The 16,462-nt window shown below is 47.7% G+C and overlaps 1 protein-coding gene across 4 annotated transcripts in view; it reads right to left on the reverse strand.

The window, feature by feature from the left end:
• Positions 1 to 16,462, reverse strand: part of Rps6kc1 (ribosomal protein S6 kinase C1) — a 141,646-nt gene that overhangs the window by 108,587 nt on the left and 16,597 nt on the right. For 3 of the 4 annotated variants that reach the window (XM_032915432.1, XM_032915431.1, XM_032915433.1), the window contains exons 4-5: positions 5,602 to 5,717; positions 2,366 to 2,459 (exon numbers count right to left, since the gene is read on the reverse strand). In XM_032915432.1, coding sequence (XP_032771323.1) covers positions 2,366 to 2,459; positions 5,602 to 5,717 — 210 coding nt within the window. Of the gene's footprint in view, positions 1 to 360; positions 487 to 2,365; positions 2,460 to 5,601; positions 5,718 to 16,462 lie in introns of those variants that run through there. The other variant, XM_032915434.1, reaches the window with a different exon arrangement.

A 16,462-nucleotide genomic window follows, 5' to 3' on the forward strand; every position in this document is an offset into this window, starting at 1 on the left:
CCAACAACAAGGATGGGGCCCAGGAGGAGGTGCCACATGAAGTCACCCTCAGAGGACATAAATGTAGCTCTGTGGGAGCTGATGACATAGACTGGCCCTCCTCGGCCTGGATCTCTACATTGGCGAGTGTCGAGTTTTGAATATGAAATGTGCCCCCAAAGACTCGTGTATCTGGTCAGTGGTGCTAGTTTTTTTGTTTTGTTTTGTTTTTATTTTATTTATTTTATGTGAGTACACACTGTCACGGTCTTCAGACACACCAGAAGAGGGCGTTAGATCCCTGCACAGATGGTTGTGGGCCACCATGTGGTTGCTGAGAAATGAACTCAGGATCTCAGGAAAAACAGTCAGTGCTCTTACCCGCTGAGCCACCTCTCCAGCCAGCAGTGCTAGTTTTGAAGGTTATAGAGCCTTTAGGAAGCAGGGTGTAGCTGGAAAAAGCAGGCCGATGGAGGGTTTCAAAGGCGTATCTTTCAGCAGGACTGATTAGCCGGGCTTAGAGGATTCTGAGGGAGAGGAACATCAGTCACCTGCTCACCTTCAACACCTTTCTGCATTTTAAGATACCATTCTGAAAAAGGTAATTTCTGAAAATAACGCTCCCTTTACTTCCCCTGGACCATACGAAGTTCACAGGCCTCTTGAAGCTCCCACCAATGCCATGTTGCCACGTGTCAAAGGTCATGTGAAATGGACTCTGGCCAGCCTTCCCTCCTCACGTGAGCCCCACATGCCACAGAGAATTACTGTGGACACCAGGCTCTTCCTCCCCATCTCCACCTGGGTTTCTCACATCAACCCTAAAGCGAGAGAAGAGAAGTACCACACGCCCCTAGTCGCCTCCTCACAGGTGTCCCTTAAAAATCTTCCACATCTTCCATGGTTGTTGCTGGATGTCAAGGGACTAGCACATTGCACAGAAAATCCTTTCTCAAGAACAGGGAGTTGGAAGCAACGGACAGATCATGTTAACCCAGAAAAGTCACCCACAAAACCCAACTTTAGAGTGAGAGGCCAGTGCCCCCGAAAGCATAGGCCACACATTTCCAAACCCATGCAAGAGACTTTGATTAAAATAGGTCTTGGGTAATGAAATCCTCCTCCCAACAGCAAGACAACTTTCTCAGCATGTTTTTCTATGACCTCAGCAGAATGAGGATGAAGTCAAAGACACTGAAGGGTCATTCATTCCATGAAGGCCCCGGGGACACACGGAACACAGCTTAACATGAGTGGGAGGCAAAAGGAAAAGAAGAAAAACTTGTATACCTGTACTCTCAAGGAGGAAATACCGAAGGAAAAAGGGAGAAAGTGTGTGTGTGTGTGTGTGTGTGTGTGTGTGTATCTGAATCTGAGTGTGTGAGTGTATTTGAGTGAGTTTGAGAGTGAGTGTGTGTGTGTGTGTATCTGAGTGTGTGTGTGTATTTGAGTGAGTTTGAGTGTGTGTGTGTGTGTGTGTGTGTGTGTGTGTGTGTGAATGTGTGTACCTGTTACATCAGTGTCTGTGTCCATGCTTTTGTGCATACATATCAGTCCACACAACAGACAGGAATGCACTGGTTTTACCAAACAGAATGAGAACGTCCTATAGCACATCTAGACAGTCACAATGGGTGCACCCCTCAACTGAGTACCAAGGGGACCCCACGTTCCCCAAGCAGACTGTCAGGAGTTCCATCTCTGGTGTCAACTCTCAGGACAGAAATCCAAGTGTGCTATTTCATCTATGAGTTACCTTTGACAAGCTAAACATAGGCTATCTCAGACAAAAATCTGATTGTTTTATTTTTAAAGTTCCACCCCACCCCACATCCCAACCTCTCTTTTTTCATATTCTACAACCAAAAGGAAAATCCAAAAGCTGAAAGGCGTGAGTTAAAATCTGCATGGAAGCTCAGGTGCAGCTAAACGAAAACAAAGCAAGATACTACGCACTCTGAAGTAAAGGGATTAAAAGCGAAGTCTGAGGGGGAAACACGTCAAACACACTAAAGCCGCCCTGGGTTTCTGCTTTCTGGGTGACTGGCTTCTTTTAAAGCTGGTCTTCGAATGGGCTAGGAGTCAGGAGCTTCTGGGCAGACTCCAGCAGGCACTCACACAGCCAGGCCCGTGGTCTGTGTGTAAAATGTCTTGCTGAGGTCCGATTTCCAGGTTCTAACATCAGGGCAAAAGTGCCATGCGCTACAAAGCTACCAGTCACATGTGAGGTGTCACCACGCCAACCCAGTGCTGATGTGCAGAACCAGAGGAAAGGGATTTAGAAGGACCTTCCGCTTGAACACAGCTGTTACTACAATGCAACGTGACTGTGATTCCCATCTTCTACCACTGAAACCTTGGAAACACAAGAAAAACAGTCTCTTACCTTCAGTACCACACTCAGAAAAGGTGTTGGCCAGGGAGTCTGGGTAAGCTTCAGCAGGGCCAATTAACTCAGAGCCATCATTAATTATCCCACCCTGAAAGTGACAGAGCAACCACGTTTTAGTAAGAGCACAAAAGGTTCAGTAATAAACATTCGTCTTCTCAACCAAGCACTCACAAGACTTGAGGTAGTTACTACAGATTCACCCTTTACAGACTAGTCAATCACGTAGGCCACAGCTCAGTTGTAAAGATGACCAGAGCCGTGCTAAGTGTGTGGGACAAGGGATGCACAGAGTAAGTTACTTCCCACGACCTCTCTGCAAACCCACGCTGCTGACCTGAAACTCACTATGTGCCCAGGCTGGCCGAGAACTAGAGGCAATGCCTCTGCCCCTTGAATGCTGGAATCAAAGGTGTGCACTGCCGAGCCCAGACACAGATGAAAAGCAGAGTATATAAGATCTGCCACAGGCTTCAAGAAAACATAGGACTAGAAAAAACAGCAGTTAGTCAACTTTCAGCATCCTTAGGGCCTGATCATTTTAACTAGGAGGGACTCATCAGAAAGCCATTAAATTTTATGCAATCACAAGCAATATCATATCAACAGCACATCATGTGTCTGAGAAGACATTTATATGAGGAAACCACCCATGCACACCATAACAAAATTTAAGGTATCTTTAGTAAAGAGACATTTTATTCTGTTTTATGTATAGATTTGTGTGCCTGAATGTACGTATGTGCACCACAGGTGTGCAATGACTACAGAGCCGGAAGAGGGCATAAGATCTGGAGTTACAGGCTGCTGTATACCACCTAATGTGAGTGCCAAGGACCAAAACCAGGTTCTCATATTAACTTGAGCAAGCTATGGTACTCGTACCCACAAACCTAGTCCTTAAGAGTCTTCAGCTGGTGGACTGCTGGGAGTTGGAGTCTGGGCTACAGTGTGGAACTGCTTCAAAATTACCTAAATTAAACGTCCATGTGATGACCTCTTTAGTCATGTATCCATGTTTACAAAGTCGGGCCTCAAAGCTGTTGCTTCCTCGTCCACACTCAGCTAGATGGCAGTCACCAGAGTGAGTCAGTCAGGCTGCTGTGCTGGGACTTTATAGGCCGAGCACTCCAGTCAGGGACAAGCAGGCTTATAAACCTTAAGCAATTACATCACTGAAACACTAACTCCTTTGCTCTTAAGTGCCTGCTTGTCTTTCTTCTATCAACGGTTTTTACAGCAATGCTAAAATCAAGATATCAAACCTCAAGAGGAGAGCAGACCGTTCCCTCTCCACCTGAGAAGACTCGCCAGTGTGAGCTCATCATGGAATGTCCACCTGACAGAAGGGTAGGCACTCCTCTTAGTGCACAGGCAACGGTCTCTAGGATGCAGCATGTGCTAGGGAAAGGGCCATTTAAAGGGATTAAAGTCATACATTATGTGCTCTGACCACCACCAAAAAAAATCATTAGGTGGGCATGCCTTTGCTGGACACAGGAGGCCCTGGAGGATCCAGGCACCTGAGGCTCAGAGCGAGACCCGGCCTCAGAAGGAGAAACAGAGAGCATGAAAGCAAAGACGAAGAGAAAAATGACAGACGACAGACGCAGAGGGAGACGAGGACCAAGAGGAAGATGAAGGTAAAAAGGACAGAGATGATAAAAAAAACACAAACGAGAAAAAAGCAACAGAAGAGACTCGAAAATCCAGAAATAGTTAGAAGTCACCACAGTTCTAAATAGCCAATGGGTCAACAGAGATTACAAATGAATCAGAAAATATACTGAACTAATAAAAACATAACACTATATGGAAGAAGCCAACTGCTGAGGGCAGCTGTCTTGGAAACTTTATTGGAAAGGTTAGTGCAGTAAATGCCTGTGTCAATCAATACGTTCTCACATGAGGTGGAGCACAGGGCAGCTCCGTCCCACCTGAGTCTCCCTGAAACAGATCCGACCTCAGTCTGGCTTCTCCTCAGCTGTCCCATCCTCACACACCCTACGTGTGCGCATCCATCTCCGTGTCTGGACAAAGTCGGCAGCACTCCCGTCAGGAACCCCATTCCACAGACAAAGGATGGGCAGGCAGTTCCATCCCAACTGTTTCAGGCCCATCTGACTTTCACTAACTCCCACCAACCTGAGCCCCGAGGCACACACTGTCTGCACCACACAGTCTTCCACACCTCGACAGGGAACCCCCAGACTCCACCCCCAGAGAGAGCAGGAGAGCAGAAGAACAGAGTAGACAGCCCGCCCTCACTCGGCCTTTCCCCGAGGCCCTACACTGGGTTTACACAAGCCACAGAGTGGTGTTCTGAGCCTGGTGTGCAGAATTATGACAAGGGAAGCAAGGCGACCATCAGGGACAGCAATGTCACCATGGAAGTCGGCACGAAGCTTATTTCTACTTGTGGCTCTGCAGTGTCCTTCAAAAGACCACCCTTCTTCAGTCAACTAAGTAAGGTCAAAAAATTAATCTTTGCCTAGAACCACTAGCATTAGGGGAACTGAGTATCCCAGCACCCATGTGCCTTAGAAATTACAGTTATACAAGTGTGTTTTCTGCTTAGGGAATGAGCACACAAGCATGACGCAGCCACTCAGCTCTTCATGAAGGCTAATTAAGTGCAGTGGGGAACGTGCTCAAGCACAGTGACAGCCACCAACAATGACAGTGACGTCCAAACAAGTAAGGAGGTTAACGCTAACAATGATGTTCACCAGCACCAGGAAGCGAAGGCAGTGGGATCCAAGGGGGGCTGCTGACATCTGAGACTTGTCCCAAGTCTAAAACAAATAAAGGGTCAGAGCCACAGTGCCACACGTCAGGAAACAAACAACATACAGTCAATGACCTAGAAATACAAGCTGCACAGACCCTTAAAACTCCAATGACCACTTCTGCTAGGTCCTTACACAAGGGAAGAGTGTGGACCGTGGTGTCGGAAAGCCTGCCATCCAAGGATGCCTCTAGAAGGAGCTCCTGGAGCCCGTGAAACGGCGTCTTCCCGATGTATTCCCACACAGCCCTCCAAGCCCTCTGCATCAAGGTGTTAACGTCTGTAACTCAAACCCTGCACTCTCTACACGAGAGGCAGTGGCTCTGCCACAGACAACGGACACTGAGCAGGGACTCCAGTGCCTAGAAAATAACAACACCCAAAAGTGACAGAGCCAGACTTTACACACCAACGGGAACCACAGGAGCCCAGAAGTTCTACGAACCTTGAAGAAGTCCTGGAGCTGCTTGCTGTTGTACAGAGCAGGGATGTTGGCAGAGAACTGCAGCAGGTCCTCAGCACACTGACGTCGTTCCTCAATTACGGTTTTGTCAAATCGCCCTGGAATTCACGAGAGTCAATACTTGGGAACAGAATAGCACAGCTTGGTTTTATGACAGTTTAGGCCCAGGGAGCGAAGCCACCACAGGCCACACTGCCCATCTGCAACACTTATCATGTAAACATCACATCGAATCAAAGGCTCATAATGTTTCTGATGAAATGGAGCAGCAATGTCACCTGATAAAGAGACTGTATCCACCCGGTCACATCCATGTACGAGACTCACTAGTAAAAGACAGCAATGCAAAACTAAAGTTGAAGGAGAATTTTTAAAGAATTTAAATGGCTTCCTCCAGTAATTTAATACTATAATTACTCATGTAATTTCCTCTTTTCTACTCTGTTTTATTTAAAAGGGAGATGAAGAGAGGGAATTATGAGAACATCTGTATTAGCAGTGGAGTCAAAAACCTGAGCTTGAAGCAGAAAGCTTCTACACTAAATTCCGTATGTGCTGCGGGTGTGGTCTGCGGCGGCCTGCTGGTAAAAACAGAGGTGCCCAGCACAGGCTTGCTCTGCTCCACAAGGGGATAGAAAGGTGGCTCCACACAAGATCTAATGAGAAGTACAGTTCGAGTGCCGTCAAGAGATTTTCCAACATGAAATTATCGGAAATGCTCTCCCATTTGATCACCGGCTGGCATCTGCCATGTGGCCTTTGCTAGCACATTTTAAAACTCCAAATCAAAATAGTGTCCTCAATAGCCTGAAAGCATTCAAAGTATAAACAAAACACTAAGACAAAGACATAGGTACCACAGACACTAAGATCCCTCACTCCTGTCCCCTGCCTATGGTAACCTATCTACATGACTTTGAAAAGTTGGGCTGCGGGGAGGAGGAGATGGAGTTAGACCTGGGTTCAAATCCAAGCCCTGCACTTACTGCTACAGTGAGACACTGACTAAAGCACTCTGGCACAGGCCTGCCTATGGCTCCCGTGGTCAGTCAGCCACAGCAAGCCTGCACTAACACTACAGACCATCGTGGGATCTGAACCCTCACAAGGTCCCCACAGTGACTAGCACACAGTGTGCTGACAAACCTGTGTGGGCTATGGCCAACTAACAAAGACAGAAACCCTCACAAATCGGCCGTACAGTGGAACATCCTTACAGAAGAGCTTAACTGAATGCGTTGAGAGAAAGGCAGACAGACAGATGCCACCGCTGACTAGAGTCAGCAATGCTATAGAACTCCACACATTCTTTCACACCCTCAAGTTACCAGACACTATGCAAATAGAATACTTCTCTAGACCCTGACTAGCCTAGTACACCATGTAGACCAGACTAGCTTCCCACTAAAAAAGCTCCGCCTGCCTTTGCCTCCGGAGTTCTGAGACAGAAGGCCACAGCACCCAGTCCCTCCTTTTCTTCCTTATGACTTTCCCCTATGTGTCAGCCAAACTGTATGCCTTCCCTGCTGGCCTGACACAGGTCCAACCAACAGACATCATCTGAAGGCACCCTACTGCTTCCCTGAAATCCTACTGAAAGGCAGCTGCCACACCTCTCCCTGCTCCCCCCCCCGGGTCCTCCCTCCTACCAGGATGATGATGTGGAAGGCAGAGGAGACAAAGTAGGAGCTGTAGCTTCTGGGCACTGTGACACGTCCATCCCAGGCTGCACCCAGACTTCCAAAATACAAAACAAACCAGCTTCTTCTACCGTGTGAAACTGTACCATGAGTGACTGTGCTGAGGATGACCTGTGACCTCATTAGAGCTGAACACACCAGCACGAGCTTCAAGGCCCAGCTCTGGGTAAGGGGCACAGGGTAGCTACCCTGGGAGCCCACAGGTCACTCAGTCTGGGTGAATCAGCAAGCTCCAGTTCACTGTGAGAGCCTGTCTCAAAAAGTACAGTGGAGAGTGACCAAGAAGACAATACCTGTACACACACACACACACACACACACACACACACACACACACACACACACACACGAACATGTACACAAAAATAGTTAATACTGAATTAATATTGCTTTAAGTACCTCTGGTTTTTGGCATAGAAGTAAAAACAATGCTTTCTCATGCTTTAACCCATGCCACCGCTATGCATCCTCTTCACATACATGAAGCACATGCTGAGAAGTCAACAGAGGACGTCTTAGTGAGCTGATGGTGCCCTGAAAACATCTCATTTCTGTCTAACCTAGTCCACAGAGACAGGGGAAGAGCTCAGAGGTTCAAAGCACTTCTTGCACAGGACCCAGGTCTGTTTCTCAGCTTATGTGGCAGCTTACAACCATTTCCACATCTCTAACTACAATTCCAGGCCATACAGTTCCTTCTTCTGCCCTCCTTGGCACCAACTACACGTGCAGTGCACAGATTCATGTGAGAAAAACACTCAGATACGGAAAGTAAAAGATTTTTAAAAGATGGGGGTAGAGCGAGGGGTCTCTTTAAAGCCAATGGTGCAGCTAGCCCTCCATCAAGCGAGATGAGGCGGAGACTGCTTAAGTAACAGGGCCTATCTGTTCAGAGTCCGCCTTGCACTTCTACTGACCTAGTCGCATTTCTAGTCCACTAAATCTGGATTCGAAAAGATAAATGTTTTCAGAGTACCACAAAAAATAACAGCATGTGTGACAAAAGTTCTGATTACACGGACCCATATCACCAGGGCACCATGAAAGAAAACACTCACTCATTTCAGAGACGCCTTGGAATTTTTTAAAAAAATACTGTATTGGGAGTTGGGCAGACCTCTCAGTAATGAATGTGCTTGTTACACAGCATGAAAACCTAAGTTCAAATCCTCAGCAGCCATGTAAAAGGCAGGAGTCCTGGGGCTGGGGAGGCAGGGACAGGGCAATCCTTGGAGGCTCACTGTGTGTGCGTGTGCATGTGTGTGTGCGTGTGCGTGTATGAGAGAGAGAGAGAGAGAGAGAGAGAGAGAGAGAGAGAGAGAGAGCCCCTGATGTCCACCTCTAGCCTCAACACGCACACATACAGGCACACACACCCATACATTCATGAAAATACCACACACATAACAAACATACCTAACATATACACATATGCATACATATACAGCATAAACACCAAGATACAGAAGAATGTTATTACAATAACTACTGACTCTAGCAGAGACAGCAAAATGTCTCCCTTTTTTGAGACAGAGTCTCATATAGCAGTCCTGACTGACTCTGACACTTGCTGTGTAGCACAGGCTAGCCTGGAACTCACAGAGATCTGCATGCCCTTGCCTTCCAAATGCTAGGATTACAGGTATGTGCCACCATACCCAGCTCTTTAATAATTTTATGGAGCAACACTCGTGTGGAAACACAGCAGCATGCGGAAGCAACCCAGGCGCTTCCCTCATGGCTGCTCTGGGTCCCTGTTCACAGGACCGATGGTAGCTTACCCGTAAGCACAACAGAAAGATTGCCAACAAAGTCAGAAACACAAGCAAGTTTTTCCTAGGACGATTCATCACTTCACAATCCTACAGATCAATCACTTTGTCCACTCAAAGGAAGCCACTCTCCCACTCCAAACCATGCAAGAATGCTAGCCACTGAGTGGGCAGAACTTAACACTGTAAGCAAGCTGGGTGGTCCAGTAACCGGGGCCACTGTCTGTCATTTACAGGCTGGGCAGTCCCAGTAACCGAGGACACTGTCTGTCATTTACAGGCTGGGCGGTCCCAGTAACCAGAGCTGCTGTCTGTCATTGTAAATGACAATGGTGCCCTTTGGGATTTCATCATTCCCAATTTTTGAAATGGGTCTACTTCTAAGCTAGGCTGGACTAGAACTCATGGCAATCCCCCTGCTTCACCCTCCCAAGTGCTGATCAGAAGTGTGGGCTCATTTGTTTTATAAACTACAACTTAGAACAAGTCAAAGCACCATTTACAATTTAAATTGTATTGTTTATTGCTCACTCATTTATTTATTCTGTGTGTATATAACCAGAAGGAGGCCTCGGATCACAGAGGACCACAGTTACACATGGTTGTGAGCTGCCTGGTGGGTATGAGGGATTCACCACAGGACCTCAGGAAGAACAGCCAGTGCTGCTAACCACTCAGGCATCTCTCTAGAACATGTAATTTATGAAAATGCAGTGTTGAACCACGCAGCTCACTCCTTACTTAGCTCAGTAAGCGCTCAGAGGCTGGACAGAGGGATTGCCACAAGCATGAAGCCAGTCTGGGCTACGTACTGAGTTCAATGCTAGACTAAACTACAGAAGGGGTGGGGTGGGGAGAGAAACAGACAGAAAGAGACAGAGAGAGACAGAATTAATTAATCACAAAATTTAAAATTCCAATACAGTGGTTCACACCAAGTCCTACAACCTAAAACTGACCCTCATCCAGTGCAAACCAGCAGATGCTTGATGGTAATGTTGATAACTCTTCTGGTAGCCATATTCCATCCACAGGTCAGAGAGAGAACAAGTACGGTAGGCTTCTCAGGTGGGAACTATCACCAGCCAACTGGCACCAGGAGCACCAGGACTCAGTTGGTCCCTGAGTCCCAGCAACCAGGCAGAGCACACACCGTGCCTGGGACTGTACCACTGAGTCTGAGCTTTTGTCAGGAGCTTTGACAAGCCCAAGAAAGCTAAGTTTATCCTATTATGCTGCGAGGAATGGTGGCTGGAGGCTAGAGGTTGGGGGGCACTCTGACTCTATAAAATCTTCCTAACACTGAACATGTGGCTCCCAACAGCCCTTGCTGTAAGGCAGGAGGCGCATGGCCAAGCTCAGGCTGGGACCTGCAAGGAGGTAGTGGCCCTCAGGGTGACCAGGATTCTTCTGCTCTTTTCCTTTTGGTTCAGCAGTGCTGGAATCAGAACCCAGGACTCTGACACACCAGGCGAGAGCTGCGCTGAGCTAATACCAGCCTGAGCTTGTCATTTCTGTGATTTGAACAATGTCCATGGCTCTAGGCTTTGTACCAGAACTCAGGAGGCTGAGGCAGGAAGAACATGAGTTCAAGGCTACCCTGGGCGAATACGAAGTTCCATGATAACCTAGTCCACAGTGTAAGCCCTTGTCAAAAATTAATTAATTAACTTCTGAAATCATGTGACGGGTAAAAGGTGTAGCTCAGTGGCAAAGCCACTGAATTATGGTCAGAAAGAACGCATGAAGGACAGATGGGGAAATCTGCACAGGGATGGCCCATCTACACACGGCACCAGTGGGACGGCACCAATATTTCATGGGTGTGATAAGGGACTATAGCCATAGGGAAATACAGGAAGTTACATTAAAGTGTGACAATATTTGCAACTTATTCCAAAATAACGGGGTGGGAAGAGCACCAGGGCACAGAGAAAACACAGCAAGGGCTAAGAATAATCAACCCTGGAAAACAGCACACAGGCGACTGCTACCCCAGTCTCTCATGTTCTCCAGTAAAGCGGAAATTTTTGTAAAGAAAAATGAAAAAGATAAAATGAGTGCTACATCGATATCATTAAATGTAATATGCATTAAAATATGAATTAAAACACTTACAAAAGGTTCCAATTAATTAGGAGGTGCTATATTGGTGCTCTGTAGAACCAGGAAGAGAAAGTGGCCCAGTCAGCAGAAAACAGAGTGAAAGTCTAAAGGGCCAAGCGAAGACTGGAGTGTAGAGGGCGCTGCCAGAGGAGACACCGAGGGTGAGACTGACCTGAGCCACGGGCAGTGCTAACGTCTCCATAAGCTGAACACTCAACAGATACACAGTAAGAAAGTTACAACTCTGTAAGGTCACACAGGAAAGCCAGACATGGACGCTGTACATGCCTGTAACCTGAACACTGGGGAAGAGGAGGCAGAAGAACAGGCATTCGAGGCTATCCCCAGCTACACAGCAACTTCAGGGCCATCCTGAACTACATGGGATCCTAAGATTGCACAGGCAACAGATGCTAGGCAGCAGACATGGCCGAGTGCTATGTCACTGCCACAGAGCATCTCCTTCACTGTGGCCTAGCACAATGTGTCGCTGACACTCTGCAGATGGTAGTAATACTCCTACTGCTGAGGTTTACACACTCAGTATGAGAGGAGCTAAAAAGACGGATGGCTAACCAACAATTCTCCCCACACAGCAATTCTCTGCACACAGCCACAGCTGTGGCCTGCAGGGTTCACTGCAGTCATCAAGTGTCACTAATGAGCTGTACCGTTGACTAAAAGAGATAAACTATTCACTTATCAAGATTAACAAGGAAGCGTGGAGACAGAGATAATCCATTAACAACGCTCACTAAGCTGAGAGCAGCTGTTAGAAGCCACTCCCACACAATGGCAGCCCCATGATTTAAAAAGCCAAACTGTATCTTTAGCATCAGAGTTAAAACTGTACATTTCAGTTTACAGGGCTGCAGGGCTGGCTCAGCGGCTAAGAGGATGCAGAAGGCAGGGTTCGATCCCCAATGCCCACATGGGGAGGCTCAGAACTCCAGCTCCAGGGGACCTTAGGCGTTGTACTCATGTGCACATACCACACACAGACACATGTACATACAAATAACTTAAATACACTAGATCTAAAAACATGTTTAAAAATTCACAATAGGGGTGGGGGATTTAGCTCAGTGGTAGAGCGCTTGCCTAGCAAGCGCAAGGCCCTGGGTTTAGTCCTCAGCTCCGGGGCTGGGGGTGGGGGGGGCAAAAAATTCACAATATAGAAAGCACAAGATAGGGATAAAAATATTCCTTGTGCCTCTCAGAAGCTGCACACGCTGTCAACATGATTGAGAGTTCTTCACACAGCTCTCCACACACACACTGAGCTCTCACTAAACACAGCACTGTTCAATATTTGCTTTGACTCAAAATGTAGCTCTTGTGAGCCATGGTGGCACACTTTCAATCCTAGCACTTGGGAGGCAGAGCAGAAAGATCTCTCTGCGTCTGAGGCCAGCCCGATCACTATAGCAAGCCGGTAGATGATACATTGCCTCAGTAAATTCATTAACTTTAGATGAGAGAAGCTAAGTACATACACGTCTGTGTACATGCGTGTACGCACATACATCCCAGGCACTCTTCTAATCCCAGCACATTTCCAACAGCTTCAGACTGGGGCACATCCAGGACATGTACCATGGTGTGAGTGAGAACAGCCCCCCAGAGGCTCACGGATTTGAAACCTGGTCGCCAGGGAGTGGCATTATTTGAAAAGATTTGTAGGTGTGGCCTTCTTGGAGGAAGTGTGTCATGGGAGCGGGGTCTGAAGTTTCAAAAGCTGATGCCAAGCTCAGGGTCTCTCTTCCTGCTGCTCACGGAGTAGGACTCTCAGCTACTTCTCGGCATCATGTCTGCCTAAGTTCCACCATGTTTCCTGCCAAGATGATAACAGACTAAACCTCTGAAACTCTAAGCCGGCCCCAATTATTATTTTTCTTGCAAGAGTTGCTGTGGTCAGTGCTGTCCCTTCACAGCAGGAGAGCACTGACTAAGACACCGTGCACAGTACTCACTGTCAAGGTGTCGTGTGGGCCAGCATACTTCATGTCTGTGCTACGGCATTTGCTGCTTCTTCCTTGTGCTGATGTTTGCACTAATGGTCTATACACGGCGGCGGCAAGACTGCAGCCATCTTAGCAGGATGCCAGGCCACAGCGCCAAACCCACGATGACTGTTTTACTCCTTTCTGCCAGTTACTCATAGTTTAAAAACTTTCATGGCAGTTTCACTAAAACGAAAAAAATCCTCTTATGAAACAGTAACAATTATTAAACTTATTGAATCCTGGCCATTGGAGAACTCTCCATTTTAAAATTATGTGAAACAGAACAAACTGTGATTAGTGAGACTTGGGTGTGAGACAGACATTTTCTCAAAAAAGAAAAGAGAGCCTAACGCTTCCAGGAAAGCCACCAACAGTACTGCTGGTTAGAAGACTGAGCCCTGCAGATAACCGGAGCTTGCTAGCTTCCTGGTCCTTAAACTCTTCCCTCTAGACATCTCTGGCCACATAAACATTTGCTGGCATCATCTAACCAAACCAGGAACCATCTGCAAGGTCGGCAAAATATGAGGCATCAAAATATTCTCTTATCTTAAGATTTATTTTAATTATAAGTGCTTGCCTGCGTGCAAGTCTGTGCACCTCATGAGTGTCTGATGACCTCGTGCTCAGCCGCCATGTCTCCTGCCCTGGCAAAGATGTTCTGAATGGGAAAGCACAAGCTACGAAGTCAAACAGAGGTGAGCGATGCGTTCACAAGACAACACAGGAGTTTAGCTGAGCACTCTGAAGGAGCATCCCTTCCCTCACGGAGCTTCCAAGTCTATGCTGCAGTCACTCTGCAAGCATTTACCACTGTAAAGGTCTGGTCTACGGAAGAGTGCGTTCAGGGAAACACCCCTTCCTTCTGACAGCAGCATCTGGGACCCAGGTTTCCTCAGGAACCTTGACCCACAGACCACTTTGATGTCAGAGTAGAACTCAAATCTGGCTCCAATTCCGCTGTCTTTGTTTTTCTTTTCTTCCCCTCCCTCCCCCCCTCCCTCCCTCCCTCCCTCCCTTCCTCCCTTCCTTCCTTCCTTCTTCCTTCCTTCCTCTCTTTGTTTTTCGCTGCTGCCACTGTGGTAAAGGATAATGGCTATAATCCACATGAGCATAGATCTCTCTGGCCCTCAAGCATCTTTACAAAGGTAAAGAGAATGAGTCCTAGACATGGACTCAACACCTGCTCACTAACATACACTCCCTATGCAGACAGGAGAACACGGTAACACAAAAATTCACTGAATAGATTGATAGGAAATTTATGCTTCAATTCTGACAAAGACAGCAGTTTACCTCCTGCCTCTGGCTGTCTATTTCTCCACACTGGGCAGACCCAGAACTGACTCTCAATGACATCATCACTTACTAAGAAGCAAAGAAGGAGGGTTCGTATTTTAGAATGCAAGATCTATGGCGAGGTTCTAAAGATGACAGCTAAGGCCCTCAGGCTGTGGACTATACTTTTGCTTTGGTTTCTTCTCTAGTTTTTGAGACAAGGCTTGACATGCAGCCCGGGTAGCTTTGCACCCGACCAATCCTCCTGCCTCAGCATCCTGCATACTGGGATTATGGCTATGCACCATCATATCCAGCAAAGTGGCTTCATAAAGTTAGCCACACCTTCAGTTCCACTCGAGAGTGGCCCAGGGGTGCACTGGCCTTGTGCGCCCATGACAGAGCCTGCCTCGCCCTATGCACTGCCTGACCCTCACGTCTCCCACAGCAGGACACCGAGTTTTCTTCAGATAAGCCTTGTTTGGCCCTCATTCCCAACATCTGCTTTTATTTTTAATGTTTCTTGAATTAAGGGTGCCACACAAGTTCAAAGAAGTCACTGTTGGACTGGAATCCATCCAAGAAGACACTCTGACCAGTAGATGCTGGGCACAGTGGCAGCACAAGGGTGGCTATGAAGGTCAGAGCAGCAGTGGCCAAGAGTCACCCTCTGGGTACAGAAAGGTCTGAAGGGAGCACGTGAAGGCCTAACTGAACGTGGAGCCAGAGCTGGATGCAAACCCTGCAGGGGAAGGACACACAGCCCAGAGCCTGAGCCTCAGCACTCAGGAGGAAGGAACCGAAGCCAAACCAAGGGATCCAGACCAAGGGCTCAGATGCTACTGACCTAACGCCCAGGTCTCTGAACTCCAACCTTGTTACCCAGCAATGCTTCCTCTCCAGGCATGACCCTGGACTGTTACTTCTCTCAGTGTGATAAAAGACTAAAGGAAGCAATTCAAAGGCAGACTTATTTAGCTCATGCTTTGAGGAGACACAGTCCAAAATGGCAGAAATGGCATGGTAGTGAAAGTTTAAATGCTGGAAAGAATACAGAAGCAGAGAAAGGGCAGGAACCAGGGCAGGGTTCTAAACCTCAAGGCCTGCTACCACAATCCACTTCCTCCAGCCGGGCCCCGCCTCCAAAGGTTCCAGAGTGGAGCATCACCAGCTGAGGAATGAGTGTTTAAACCCTCCAACTCCTGGGCCAGAGTCCACATTTAAACCACAGTAGCACCAAGACAATGCTATGACTAATTCCAGGATATTGCTCAAACTCTCAGTCTGCTAAGTATTTCTTAACTAATACGGCAACTCTTTAGATGCCCAATCTCACTCTCAGGAAAATGCATGAACACTGTTAGACCATCCCTTCAAGGGTTCTTTGCCTCTGACCTCCGACCTCCAGTGTAAAGGTGCATGATGCCTGAGGAAGCAGACGTGAGGAAGACAGTGAGTGGGCACTGCAGTCCACAGCCACCTGAAGCTGAAAGCCCTACCTACTCTGTGGAGACTGCACTCAGTAGGGCAACAAACACAGCCATTCAGAGTTTTCCCAAGGCCAGGGAGGGTGCTGGAAAGGCTCAACCATGACACGCCCATCAGTCCCTTATCTGAAAGCAGAGTCCACATGTGTGCCTTCGGTTGACAGCCACCCCGCTTCCAGCAACGAAGTCTATTAAGTAGTTACACTTTACAGCTACGCAGTTACATTCACCGTGCAGATGTCATAGGCTACCAGTTTCTTTATAAGAAGGCTGGTGTCTCTCAGAGCAAGGGAAGGGATTGGGGGGTAGGGAAGATGAAGGGAGGAGAAAGGAACGACGGTTAGGAAAAAGGAGGGGAGCAAAGGAGGGAGATACAAGGAGGAAAGCAGGGAGAGATGGAAAGAGGTGGAAAAGGGGAGGAGGAAGGGAGGGAAGAGGAGGGAGGGAGAGAGGGCGGGCGGGCATCCAGGGAGATGCCAAGTCCTGGACACAAG

Source organism: Rattus rattus, chromosome 10, assembly GCF_011064425.1.
Source record: "Rattus rattus isolate New Zealand chromosome 10, Rrattus_CSIRO_v1, whole genome shotgun sequence".
NCBI classification, from domain to species: domain Eukaryota; kingdom Metazoa; phylum Chordata; class Mammalia; order Rodentia; family Muridae; genus Rattus; species Rattus rattus.